The sequence below is a fragment of the Gambusia affinis genome, linkage group LG06 (assembly GCF_019740435.1).
Source record: "Gambusia affinis linkage group LG06, SWU_Gaff_1.0, whole genome shotgun sequence".
Lineage (NCBI taxonomy): Eukaryota > Metazoa > Chordata > Actinopteri > Cyprinodontiformes > Poeciliidae > Gambusia > Gambusia affinis.
Genome location: NC_057873.1, coordinates 10,733,366 through 10,747,511, shown reverse-complemented (window position 1 = coordinate 10,747,511; position 14,146 = coordinate 10,733,366). Strand labels below are relative to the sequence as shown.

The 14,146-nt window shown below is 38.8% G+C and overlaps 1 protein-coding gene across 2 annotated transcripts in view; it reads left to right on the top strand.

The window, feature by feature from the left end:
- The window catches only part of LOC122832220 (unconventional myosin-Ic-like), a 55,351-nt gene continuing 41,205 nt past the window's right edge, over window positions 1-14,146 (top strand). Inside the window, exons 1-2 of one of the 2 annotated variants that reach the window (XM_044118771.1) lie at window positions 1-30; window positions 156-388. In XM_044118771.1, the coding sequence (XP_043974706.1) occupies window positions 299-388 (90 nt within the window). In that variant the 5' untranslated portion in view covers window positions 1-30; window positions 156-298. Of the gene's footprint in view, window positions 31-155; window positions 389-4,141; window positions 4,630-14,146 lie in introns of those variants that run through there. The other variant, XM_044118773.1, reaches the window with a different exon arrangement.

Below are 14,146 nucleotides of genomic sequence, written 5' to 3'. Positions count from 1 at the left end.
CCCTCACTGAGGCTCAGCGCCCTGCAACAGGTAACACGCCGGTCGCTACACTCTGCACTGACATCTACAATCCCTCTTTTCATGTTTTCACCTGGAAACATTGTCTAGGGCACGTCACAAAGGAGATCTGTGACGTTTACTTGTTTCCTTTTCAGGCATTGTTTGGGGTTGGATTCAGAAGGACTTTCCCTCACACCAGTGGAAAGAAGCATTTTCACTCTGTCAGGCTGTCTCTGGGCTCAGCTGAAGATTAAATCAGCTCAAAAGAGAAAACGGGAATAAGGGGGAGACGGGAACAATGATGGAGCTGAGGATCCAGCTGATCCCAACGGGGGAAATAATCCTTCCTCCGGGGAAGAATGGAGAAAACTACTGCCACAGCTGCAAGGTAAGCTCAAAGGTCAGATGGGTTTAGACCAGGGGTGTCCTCACTTTTTGTCATGTGGGCAAAAACGACCAGCTCAAAAGCACTCAAAGGTAAAAATAAAAAATAAAAAAAAATACAATTTTTAAAGACTAAAGTCACCAAAAATTTATTTTTGTACTTATTCAACAATATACCAAGCATGAAGTATTTTAATTAAACAAGTATTCAATTTTTTCTGTAAACTTCAAAAAACTTTAAATGTTTTTTCCTTGTTAAATGAAAAGCATCCAGTTAGTTTTTTTTATATTCTTTTGAGCTTGATTGGAAAATACATATTTTCTATATGTATTTTTTGTATAGGAAAAATATTTTTTCTATTCTCAGCAAAAAAATTACAATGTAGGTCAGTCCTCATTTGAAAATATTTGCTATATTGTGGCCTAATGTGTGGCTGGTGGGCCATTTGTGGCTCATTGAGTGATTTTGTGTGGCCCATGACTGGAATTCAAGAATGACACAAGTTTGGCCACCCCAACCCACCCCAGCCCAAACCAACCCACTGCACAGAACAGACAAATTAAAGTCTTACAATAGAAAATGTTTGCTACAGCCAAAAGTATTCAGTTCACATGCATTTTGTAATCTTTTAGGAGGACCACGTCTACCCACCATGCTTTGGTTCACTCAGATCTACTTTTAATGAATGTGTCAAATTTGGATATATATTTTACAATAAAAATGACCTAAATATTGTTTTTTATTTCTCAGATTTGACAAGAAAAGTAATTTTCAAATTTTTATAAGGAAAACCTTATTACATTCTTATTTGACGTTTTGAATCAACAATAACAAACAATTTGACTCTAGTCATTATTACTCCACTCCTTTTTCTCCCTTAATTTTTGGCCCAAAAGTCTTTTTCACTCTATGACTCCATTTGGCAACAAATAAGAAAAAAAAAAACTGCTCACTCTGAACTTTTGCAACAGCTGCTTGCTCAGAATCTACATTATGTTGTTTTTGTAAAACTTTGCTTGAATTGCTCACATCTGTGAAGGCTTATAAACAAGTTAATGAATCTTTGCTGGGATTCTGCTGGTTTCTTTAAGGGGTTAATGTTGAAGTCTGATTGAGATCTTCTGATCTCAACCTTTAGCTTCTGCCTTTGTGGAGTTTTCCTGCAGGAAACAGACGATGGACCACTCAGTCCGTTCAACATGTGTTGCCCTCTGTATGAGCTGAGCATCTGAGGAATGAAGGGAGTGAGCTCTTTAAAAAGCAGACCTTCAGAGGTCCCAGGCACTGTGTGGTAAAGATAAATCATGGATTCATGTAAGCTTTAGAGTTTCAGTCAGAGGGTTGAGTGCAGCCGGCTGTGCCCGGCCCGGTGATGACTGGGGAGGTGAGGAATGTACTGGAGCCTGGACGAGAGGAAACGACAAACACATTCCTGAACTTGGCTTCATTTGTTCCCCTTCCGACATTTCTTCAGGGCTGGATCACGCCGTGTCATTAGGATCTATGGCGATTATACCTGTGCCATGTGCAGGGCCGCATTTACAAGGATATGGGCCCCTGGAAACCAATTTGGTGCCTTATCCATTAAAGAAAAATACTTTTGCTAATACAAATTGCAATAAGTTAATAGGTAGTTCTTTACATAATTGGGTATGAGCTGATAATACCAACTGAAAATAATACATATCTTGACCAGGATCTTTGTATTTTTCTCCAAAAAATTACTGTAATTTGTTTACATTAATAAAAATCCCTACATATTACTACAACTTACCTGATATGGGTATTTTATAATATACAATGTCAGCAAAACATGCATTCATAAAAAAACTCTAATAATGAAGAAAAATGGGGCCCTTTGTCAACCTAGCATTTTCAGCCATCTTGTAAACCCCCTTGAAGGCATCATGATGTGAAGACATAGTTCCTGTTTCTTAAATTCTCTGCATCATACCCACAGAGTTGGATGATGAGACAGTAAAACCAGAAAATCGTCAGTATGATACATGCAGAAGTGGAGAGTAGAGGGAACAGGCTGACAACCTTTCCCTCTGTTAGAGTCAGACAGTCCAACATGACCTTGTGTACAGGACACTGTCCATATGTTAGTGTATGTTGACTGATTCTGGTTCTGTTCTGAATCGATCGCTCCCCCCTCTGGCAATGCAGCCATATTACAGTCTATCTCATGTGCTCCCATGTGGCCAACTGGCTGAGGTCACCGCCACATGAGCAGAGTGCACATTGCATAACCACAGTAATATCACAAAGATACAGTCTGCTCTTAGCCCTGCTATCTGTCTGTGTGACCCATAAGCCTCCGTTATGAAAGTCCAACATGCAGAAATATTCAACTTTACCACAAGTTCCTAGCTAAAGTGTTCATTCCTTGTATCATTTTACAATTACAATATTCTGTATATTTTATTTTTGTGATCAATTACCAGAAAATTGTGAATACAGGCCCCTTCAATAAATTAGATTATTGAAAAGTCAATTTTATTCAGAAACTTTGTCACTTAGTAAAACATTATATGGAGATGAATATTTGAAACCTTTATTTCTATGATGATTTTGCAATTACAGCTACTGAAAACATGGCATTTAAAATTATAATATTACATTAGACAAAAAACCCCCATAAAAAACAGAAATCTGAACTTAATGATTAATGATTAATTAATTATGATTGTAATTGTGAAGTGAATGGAAAAGGACACATACATATTTTTTTTCACTAATAATTCTAAAAAGTGTGGTGTGCCACTGAATTAAGCGCCACTGAATCAGTCCCTGAAGCTTCACCTGCAAGTCTTTTTGGATAGATCTTCACCAGCTTGCACATCTACAGACAAAAATATTTATGGAATTTTAAAGAATTTTAAAGAGTGCTAGGCAGAACAGACAGGGTTTTTTTAAATCTTAAATTTAAAATGTATATATTCCTTTTGGTTTTTGCTTAATTGCTGGTCTGAGTACATTGTTCTTGCAGCAAATGGTATTTTTTATGAGTCTTTGTATTAGAGTTAATGAGTAATTGATCACTAAATTATTTATTAAAATGTATTGAAAAGTCTATTTCAGTAACTCAAATTACAAACGAGATAATAGCATTAAAAATACTTTCAATACAGAAATTTTGGTTTATCAAAAATAATATTTAGTACCTGCTTAAACTCTATTTTCACAAAGTACTTTTAATCTGACGAACGAGACTGATCGGAACCCTTTTCTGGAATATAATTACGGATACGCTTGACTCAGAAGGGCCCTCCTGAGCCAAAATTACTGGAAGAGACGTAATATCCACTCCCACCACAGCAACAGCAGGGTGTTGCAGTTGCATATTTTCTACCGGCAGATGGCGCCAGAGCTCCTTTTATACTGGGCGCTACTTCTGAAAGCCGTTTCTACATTTCTCACAAAACATCTGCATAACCTGGACATGAATTGAATCGACATTACAAGTACTTTGTTAATACGTTTTTAATCTATCTGCTTAGGTTTAAAGTCATTCAGAAAGAAAAAAAAAGTTTAATTAAAGCGAAAAATTACCAATGAAACTTTTTTATGACTGGGATTTATGGTTTTGTGGACAAACACGCAGAACTTAAAGCGAACGATAAAGTTAATGAAGTTGATGAAGTTAGTGAATGTCTGATGGATATTTTATTTCCATCAGACTCTTATTAATGAAGACGACCAGCGCTCACGTTGAGCTGAAGGATGATATAAAACCTGGTTCGGTTCTGCTGGCATTAGACGCCTCGGCTCGAGCAGCAGGAGTGGGAAGGGTTTTTGGTGAACTTCCTGGTAGTTCTGGGTGTAGCTGTCCTTCAATGACAGAAAAGGAAAGGGGAAATTGCCATACCACTCCCACAGTGGATCAAGGGGAACCGAATCTCGGCAGAAGCTGCACACTGACAGACAGCTGGCTCCGTTAACGCTGTTCTACTTCTACCTCGAGTCCTGGTTATGGGAGTGACCGGGGTTTCCTGCGGGTGAACGGCTGGATACGGTGCGCTGTGCTAGAAACCGCAGCTGTAGCAGAGTCCACTGTGGGCAAACCGCTGGGAGTGGTAGTGGGAGGGTCGGGAAGAACCCGGCAGGACTGGGCCACAGCAGACTGACAGAGAAGGAGCTGACCGGGTTGACGGTATCACACAACGCGGGGACTGAACGCAAACCACAGGTCTGTCGCGTCTCCTTTTGAACGGAGGAACTCACGTTGTTTTTGACCTCAGGTATGTTTACATTTTCCACAATAACTGTTATTTTTAGCCTCAGGCGTCATAATTTTTCTAAAGCAGGCTATTATTAACCTTTGCCTACCTTGAACGACAAAACAGAAGGATTTGTTGCAGCTCTGCGGGACATGCGGACTCATTCTGCTGAGTAGTTTGTGTCACTGTAGCATGTTTCAGTGCGTGGGTTGAATGGACGCCATGTGACAAACGCTGTCAAGATTTTTAAAAACTTCAGTAGCAATCATAAGAATACAAATAATATTAATGATGGGAATAGATTTTGTGTAATCCCATTTTAAGTGTCACACAGCTGAGCTCCCCATTGGCTGTCTGACAGACACTGGAGGTGCTAATTGGACTTGTGGCTCACAACCTTCAGGTTGTGATTGTCTTTTTATAGACTTCACCCAGACACCGACTAAGACTCTTAACTAAACAGTATCCCACACTTCAGCACCAGGAGGCTGAGAGGTTACTTGATGGGAGAAGACATTTTTATACTATTATATCTACTGTTGTACTTATTCATGGGGATATTTGCTCTTAACTTTGCTTTGAAAATCCTCTTCAACACTTCTGAGACAGCGTGAATAAACAGGTAATACAAGCTGCCTTACCTGACCTCTTGAGCTTTTAGAGAACCTATAGTTATATGAGGTATTTACATATATATGAGAGAATTTTGTGTTGCAAGAATCTCACCAGTTGTTTGGACTTCTATTTACTGGACACCTGTCTCTGCAGTTTGAAGTCAACAGTCCACCTGTTAATGTGTGTTTGCTCTGTAAACATGGAAAGGTTTGCAGAACACCTGCCTTTTGGTGAAAACAGTTCCTGCAAGAAACTTCTCAAAGATTTAATCTAGTAAGATAGCTAGATTTGCTGAGTTATCAAGGCATCACCAAGATCCTGCCATAAAGCAGATTTAATCTAGTAAGATAGCTAGATCTGCTGAGTTATCAAGGCACCACCAAGATCCTGCCATAACACTGCCTGGTTATTTGATCATTATACCTTTTGGAAAGTGGGGAACTTACTGTGATTCATTAGCTTTTTGCAGTGTACCTAACCTTTGAGCATAGTTCATAAACTTTCAGTATGCTTAATATCTGGGACTTTGGAAAGGCTTTCCAGGACTCTGTTGAGGTAAAGTTGAAGAATTTGGACATCATCTGTCCATTTCGTGCCTTGCATCATAATGCTACCATCACCATAATTAATAGTTTGCAGCCAAGGCAGTTAGTTGGTGATCTTAAGTTTGAAAATTTTGGTTTTGCTACTGCAAACATTTTTTGCAAGAAGGAACAATCTTTGTCTTGCGTGCTCATAAAACCTTTCTTCAAAACAGGGGTCTTCAACTCCAGTCCTCCGGTTCTGGCATCCAGGTGGTCTCGACCTGATCAAAAGTTTGTGTACTTTTCTTCTAAGCTAGGTCTGCAGCAGAAAACCAGCACATTTTCTATTGAGAACAATGGTCAAATATCCAATCAGAAAGTGCCTGAAGTTTCTTTAAAAAATGGCCAGATTGAATAGATAGCTAAGGACAGCTTATTAGAAAGAATTGACTTTGAGGCAGGGCAGGATGAAGTGACATTGACTTTTTAGGAGGGTTAGGAACTTTGGTTCTTTAAAAGCCTCCTAAGGCACAATGTTCTGCCTGAACACAACTAAGCAGCAGAGATAAAACATCAATGTCCTGCTGTCAATATGTTTTTCCAAAACAGACCTCCAGTGGGATATGCTGAACTGTGATTAATGTCCTTGATTTTCCTTTAAACACAGGCTTCATATCCACTGAATGGTTTGGTTAGATGTCACCCTTGGTGGATAAAGCCAGAACAGTAAATTCAACTTTGTTTATGAATCTATAATCACTAAAACAACAAAGATCAGTGAGATAGCTATGGGTTTATTTTAGAGGATTAATGTAATTATACATTGCTAAGACAAAAAAATATATATATCCAAATTGATCTGGCACCATGTGTTAAATCATTAGTGAAATTGTTTTGATTCAGTTTTACCAGCCAAACCCAGGCATGATTATTGTTGAGTCTGTAGAATTATAAACAACCCAGTAAACAGATGATGCCCAGAGCTAAAGAGACATCTGCCAGTCGGGACTTCAGTGAACCATAGTAATGACAATTACTGTATCATCAAATGGAAGAAAAAAACACATAGAGCAGTGGCGAACCTTCAAATAAGCAGCCAGCCTCCCAAAGTTGCTCCAGGATTTTGGAGTAAAATCCTTAAGGAGGTCAGACAAAAAAACAGAAAAATTTGCATACATGCAAGTCCAACTGTGAATGCAAAGGGGAAAAAAGAAAGAGTTTGTTGTGGCCTAGTCAAAGAGTGGACTTAAATATGATTGAGATGCTGGTGGGTTTTCTTCATGCTATAAATAAAACACTCATTGACAGTTAACACAAACTCATTACAATGGTGGAACAATGAATAGGTTTAGAGAGTAATTTTTTTTCTTTAAACAGTGCCAGATTGGTTTGGACAGATTTCACTTCCCTTACTAATAATAATGACCATTTAAAACTGCTTTATCTTTATGTGGTATTTAAATTAGTTTGTTGTTGGACAACAAGAGGAAAAACAGAAGAAGTCTGTAAGGGGATAAATACTACAGTACTGTAGATAGATGAGAACAAATGTCCATACACTTACCTTTCCCACATTCTCATTTTACACTTAAAGGGCATTCGAAGGGTGGGGGAAAAATGTGAGTAGACTGGTCCTGGCTTGCTTTGGACTGTTTATCTGATTAAACTCTAGCCTTCCATTTTTCCACAGAAGTACAAACCATCTTAGGAAATTATGTACAGAAAACTAAATCCAGTTGTGAACTATAAGTACAGAGAAAGTGCTTCAAAAAGAATGTGTGCTTTGTTTTGAGGGAAATGCGACTTGCCGTTGACAGGTTGAAGGTTTTTCCATGGTAACATGGTGTCAGCTACTCGTCAGGTGGATCCTGATCGTTTCCCACAGGACACACCCAACCGATTGGCCGTTAGAAACATCAGCATCATCACCTCTGCAACAGGAAAAACAGACTCGCATAGGCACATTTACTACCTGTGCTGTGCTTTAGGAAACAGTCAGGGTGGGTTATTTCCACTTCTGTGAGCTAAAATGTGAACCGGTTTGGAAGATTAAAGTTTACCCATATTGAGGTCTGGAATATGACTGGTTCATTACAAATCTAGATTGTTATATTTTTCAGGCGTTTTCACACCCAAAAGGTTGGTAGATGCAATTTGATTGGGGACCAAAACTGCAGTATTTGCTGCATTTTCAGACAGTGCGGTTCGGTTTCACACTCTTTGAAAAACCTGAAGAATGTAAACTGCAAACAAAATCTAAACTAAAATGGAGTAGTGTTAAATTTTAGTGATTGTACAATTTTTCTTTTGTAGTGGGTAAAATAACTTTTCTCTCTATAGCTCTAGACATGCACGTTTGTTTTGGTTGCATTTACCCAGAATGCCCTGTGCTGTTGTATGGTTCCTGCTTTTGGAGCGGACTCCAGTCCACTTGCATCCACATATGCATTTGAATCGTGCCGGAGTTCGTTTCCACTGAACTGAGACCTAGGTTTGTAGGTGGACCAGAATTCACTTTTTTTTGGTCCACATCAGAGTTCAATTGCACATTCACAGCTGGAGTTCAACTAAAGTGGATTAAACAGGGCTGGTTTTCTTCAAACGTGCAGTTTTTATCTGTCCAAAGCATATTAATCAAGAGGTTATGTGGTTCTTATTCAGCAAAAACTTTGCTGAAAAATACCTCTGCTCAGCCTGTGATCAGCTGTTTCAAATATGCCATATTTTTTTTTTTCTTTCTACTTTTGTTATCAAACGTTTACATGAACATGCCAACATGGGCTTGTAGTGTCTGTGAAAGAGCTTTAGGCAATTTGCAGCTGCTGATCTCTGTGCAGTCCAACCTTGGGGTGAATGTGCTGGTCATCATCTCTTGCATCATTGCTGGTATCCATCTTGGCACTGTTTATAAACCCTGGGCTTTAGAGATGTGGCTACACTAACTGATAATAAGTATACCAGTTACATTTGATTACCAAAACATGGCTGCTACTTTCTCTTGTAGGTCGTAAGTAAAGATGTAATTAGTTCCTGGAACTGTGTTGGCAGTTGTTGTTGTTTTTTCCCATGACTGTATGCCTCATCTACAATCTGTCATGTGCGCGTTTAGTTACAACTCAAGAACCAACATGCATTCAGGGGTTTGGACCTTTCATAATAAAAAGCTCAGATTAATCTGATCCAGAAGTAAGATAGATGGGAACCTATTGCAATTGGAGCGGATAGTCAATCTTTTGATTGATTTATTCATACATGGAGGGTTAGAGCATGTTGGCCGAACCTGGGAGAGTGTTAAGTTTTGTAAAAATCTTAAAATCTCCCTTCTATTTTGCATTCTCATCAAAATGTTCTGGAAATGCTACCTTTTCCAAACATGACGCATGTTCAGTTCCTTCGTCGGTAAAGCTGTATCAGAGGGACAAACAGATTTCTTTTTCACAGTGATGATCTGATGTCTGCGGACTGATTTGATGCTTCCTGTGAGACAAATCTGGGGAATGCAACATGAGACCTATCAGATCAAGTTAGACTGCGATTCCATTAAGTGGATAAAACATAGCTGAGTAAGCTTTGCTGATGGTATGTGTGGGAGACGGTTCTCATGACGGCTGCTGCTCAGAAACTGAGTCAGACTTTGAAATGGGAATGTGTTGGAGGGAAATGTCAATCGACTTGAATCTTGGCAGAGACAGTTGGAGACAGAGAAAGGCATTCTGGGTTTATTATAATAGTTTCAGCATCTTTTTACAGAAAACTCAGAGCAGCTTTTTCAACATTAGCAGAAATATTGATGCAATCATTTGCTTTTGCAAGGTACTGTGTTGAAATTAAAAACTTTATGCGTCAGATTTATTTTTTTTATTTTGGTTAAAAAGATGAATGTACAATAACTGTTGGACTGTTTTCAGTATTGCTGAAGGTCTGTGTTTTGCAGATACAGTGCGTGGGAACTTCTGCTGAGCATTTCAGTAGAATGGCAGCAATTAGAGGGGTGTGTCTGAAGTAGCCAAGCATCTCTGTTACCTGAGAGATGACGAGTAGGTTGTAAAGAGTGTCTTATGCTGCTGTGGCAAAAAGCAGCCGACTTAGTACAGTGTGAGCACTACACTGCTGGGAACAAATGTTGAGAGGTACCCGTCCCTTTTGTCTCTGTTTTTATAGTCTGGGCTGCTTAGAGACTGGAAAACACCCTGGGTGTGAGTCAAAACCCACGTCAGATTCACTGCCATTTTTGGACATGAGCTGGAAGAGGTGGGAGGTCCAGAAAACTCCAAAAATAATGGAGTTTTCCATTTTTTCCCCCCTGTCTGTCTTGGTTTTAAAGAAACATCTGTAAACTGAGCCAAGAGATTCAGCCAACACAGCTCGCTTTGTGTGTCATAAAATCAATCTTTGGGTTTCTGACTGACCACAGCATCATCAGCAGTGTTTAAAGTCTTCTTGGGGGACAGACTTCCTGAACCTCGATAACCTGCTTCACATTATGCACGGCTGTGCGTCATTCGAGGACAGAACTGCTCATTCATGTTCACATGCACCACTGCTGACCAAGCCACTTCATAATCCTGCTCGGTTGTACTCACACCTTCACCTGCACCCAGATTAAACCCTTTCTAACAAGATAACTGGTAATCCCGTTTCATCTGGTCTTGTGCTTTGCATGTACTTTCTGCTAGGCCTGGCAGAGAAGAAATCTTTTATTGTTTGAAGGATGTGTTTGGTTAAAATCCTCCAATTTATTTATTTTTTTAACCTTGTACTTATTTTACTTGATCATGAGAGTGTGACTGTGCAGTCAGCGTAGCTTCCAACATTAATCCATGCACAATAAAAGATGTTTATTTAAATACATCTTGATGTGCGTCATTGTATTGGGGCACAGCTTCTCATGCATAGAGAGCTTAGGCGGTCTCAGGAATATAAGCAGTTTGTTTATTCACATAAATCATGTCAGTCAGAACCAGAACCAACTTTTTTAGGAACTTAAAGGAGACCTATTATAAAAATTAACATTTTTAATGATTTGTACTTCTATTTGGGTCTCACCTGTTTCTAAAATCAGCCATACACCTACCCAGCTGTATTTTTGGCAAGAAGTTAAAGATTTTTTAGTGCCTGGAAAACAAGCCATTTCAAAAACCTCCTGAATGTTAAGTCACAATCGCCGTTACCTAGCAACCTCAGCCAAGCTCAGCCCATCACCTAGCTACCCAAGTGGAGCTTCAGCACATTTGGTCAGCTGATTTTACTGCTGTATGCACAGTAGAATGGCTGCTGGAAAAGACAAGTTGTTGACATTCTTCTTTCATTCTTCTTGATTGTGCAGGAGGCTCTACTTCTGCTTTTCAAAAATATACAATTGTACAATTGCACATCTATTTCCCGTCATTTTTATTTACAAGTATGAACGTGGGGTGTGGCCAGCAGCAGCTTATTTGGATTTAAAGTGGCAAGATGCATGAAAACAACTCATTCTGAAAGAACTTAAAAACAGGCAGAACTGAAATCTCATTGTCAAAGAATAATTTTGTGCCACAAGTATAATGAACATGTTTTGGATAGCATATAGATCTATCCTAACCTGTTCAATGAAACGTATTCGGTCACCTTTTAATATTATCACCTTTCTATTGTTGGACTTGTTCCTAATTCAGAGCAGCATTTAAGACCTGGCAGATTAGTTTTCATCTGCAGATTATTTTACTTGACTCATTTTCTCAGCTTAGTTGATTTGATAGTATGTCATTCCTGCTGTGACCTCAAATCCAAATCTATTCACTCTGTGCTGAGACACACCTGCTTACCTGATAATTACTGTGATATGACACCAAAGGCAAATCTGAGTCCTTGTTGAAACAAAGCTTTGTATGGAACGTCCTTGTTTGCTTGTATTGCAATGATGAATGCCTCTGGATCTCATAGGATCATTTGAATTTTGCAGAATTGAACTCCCTCCTATACAGTTTAAACAAACATGGGTATAATTTATGTTCAAGTTGAGAAAGAACAAGAAAGTAAATTTAATTCAGTCCTTGGAAAAGGCCTTTAAAGCACCATAAAGTCAGCCGAGTTAATTCATGTTTATTATTTTTTTTACCACTTAAAACGTATCTCATAATGAACGCTATTGTAAAAAGCAGTTCGGCTTTATATTAGGTTACATTTTGTTTGCTTATTATGCTTTTTAGGCACCTGGTTAGTCTCCTTGATATCTTTATTTTTAGAAATCTGAGGGACTCAAAATTAGCCGGAGAACACATCTGGCCTCAGAATAAGATACAATCATATTCAATAAATCAGAATATACATCTTTATGAGTCTCATTGGTCAGATTAATAGTACTGTAACGTTTAAGCAGATATTAATTACACTTTACATTAATGCCTCATTTCTGTTGTTAAAATTTTTTTTTTTAAATTGTTGTTCATTGATCACCAACAATGCCATCCATATTCCGGTTATTTGAAAAGATAAAGCCAGAGTTTTGTGCCACAGGAGACAAAATGTTTGGAAATTTTGAAAATCCACCTGCTGCCCATCTATGACTGCATGAACTGCTGAAATGGTCGTATCTTGTTCCATGCTGGTTTGCTTGGTGGTGACTCAGGGTAATTATTTGACTCAAGCAGGAAATCAATGAGCAACATTATCACATGGACATTATTGAGTAGCTTAAAACAATTCCTGTTTAGCTCACAGCAACAAATATTGGCAAATTCCGCTGTGTGGATCAGCTTAAGGTGATAATCCTACAGTAGAGTGTAGTGAGCTTTAGTGGGTGTGTTTTCCATTGCTTTGCTGTGGGAGATAATGCTTTGTCCTTGGTTATGGCTTTGTCTCATTCAGAGCCTCTTTGTTAACCTTTAACCAAGACTTTCCTAGAAACATGGATAAAATAAACAAAAGTGGAGGCAGGTGTGGCCTGGGCCTGCAGAGAATGAGGTGGACTGAGTAAATAAAAGGACCACATGGCAGCAGAGTTGGAGCTGCTGGACACACAGGTAGAATGTCACAAAGTGTTGGAAGTTTTGATGGAACCTCGATTCATATTTTTAATATAGTTAACTGCAGAATCTGTAAATTAATCACATGCACAATCAAAAACTAGTGACAAAATAAGCAACGTTTTCAATTAACAATGCAGTTTTGCTGTTAAATTGTTGAGTAAATTGACAACAAAGATATTTCTGATTTTTAATGTGTTATTTAGGTAATTCAACCTCAAGATTGGTGCAAAGTGCCATTATACCCATTCAGCTTTCAAGTGTTTCAGGAACACCTGATGTAACTATTTGGAAAAAATTCTACTTTAGAAATGCGGACTGTAGATGCTAACATTAGCGTTGGGTATGTCTGCGCTGCTGCAACATGTTTAGCATTTCAGTGCCATTTTAGGGTTAAATAGCTTCTTTTTTCCAGCGTTCCATCAAATCCTTTTAACCCCCGTTGGACTAAGAGAAGCATTTTTGTTGTCCATCGTTTTGCTTTGCAGCCGTACCAGAAACTCTCATATTCAAAAGTTCTCTCTGGAAACCTTGCAAGAGAAAGAAAAACATCATTTAATTGCGTTAAAAATGTTAAGGCGTTAGAATCTATGTAATTAAGTAGTTTGAAGGGAAACATTTTTATGTCTTGAAAGCAAAGACAAGTCCAATTTGAAGAAATGGAAGCCCTGAAGCAAACTTCTTAGTGTGGAGCCTGTAATCATTCATTCTTTGCCTCATCATGCTGTTTGCTGAAGAACATGGAAGTTTTGCACACATTAGCAGTTATTGGCCCTCAAGCTATTAACCTAACATGCCACAGAAGGTTGATGTGCAGAATTCCCATCTAATCGTTTTCACCTTCATCTGGAATCCTGCTTTTCAGGAGAGATGGAGCTGCGGTTTGTTTAGATCTCTGCCCAGTGGGATTTAGCCATTGTGGGTGTGGCAGTTCAGAAAACTCCACTTTAACTCTGAATGTTGAAAATAAATGCCACTGTTCGTCAGATCATTTACATGTAATCGTCACACCGCCTTCACGTTTTGAATTAGTATTCTCAATTAGACAAGCTTTTAATGATCAGTCAGCATCATTTTAAATGAGGCTCTATAATGTGATCTGAGGTCATAGCTGGGAACTGAACCTCCTAAAACATTTCCCATCAATTTCTCCATTCCACTTTCCCATAAGTTCTTCTACTGGCTTATAATAAATAATTATTTGCATGATTTATGTTGCAGAAGCTGTCTTGGCTCTGAGCACATCCCCTCCCCACCATGGTGCTCCTTCCTGTGTCCATGTTTGTCTTTATATAACCCACGTCTGCCAGTCTTACCGTTATCATGGTGATGACTTCAAGGTGTTTGTCTGTGTCAAGGACTGAGTAGCGGTCTGGTCACCGCTGGGCGACTCTA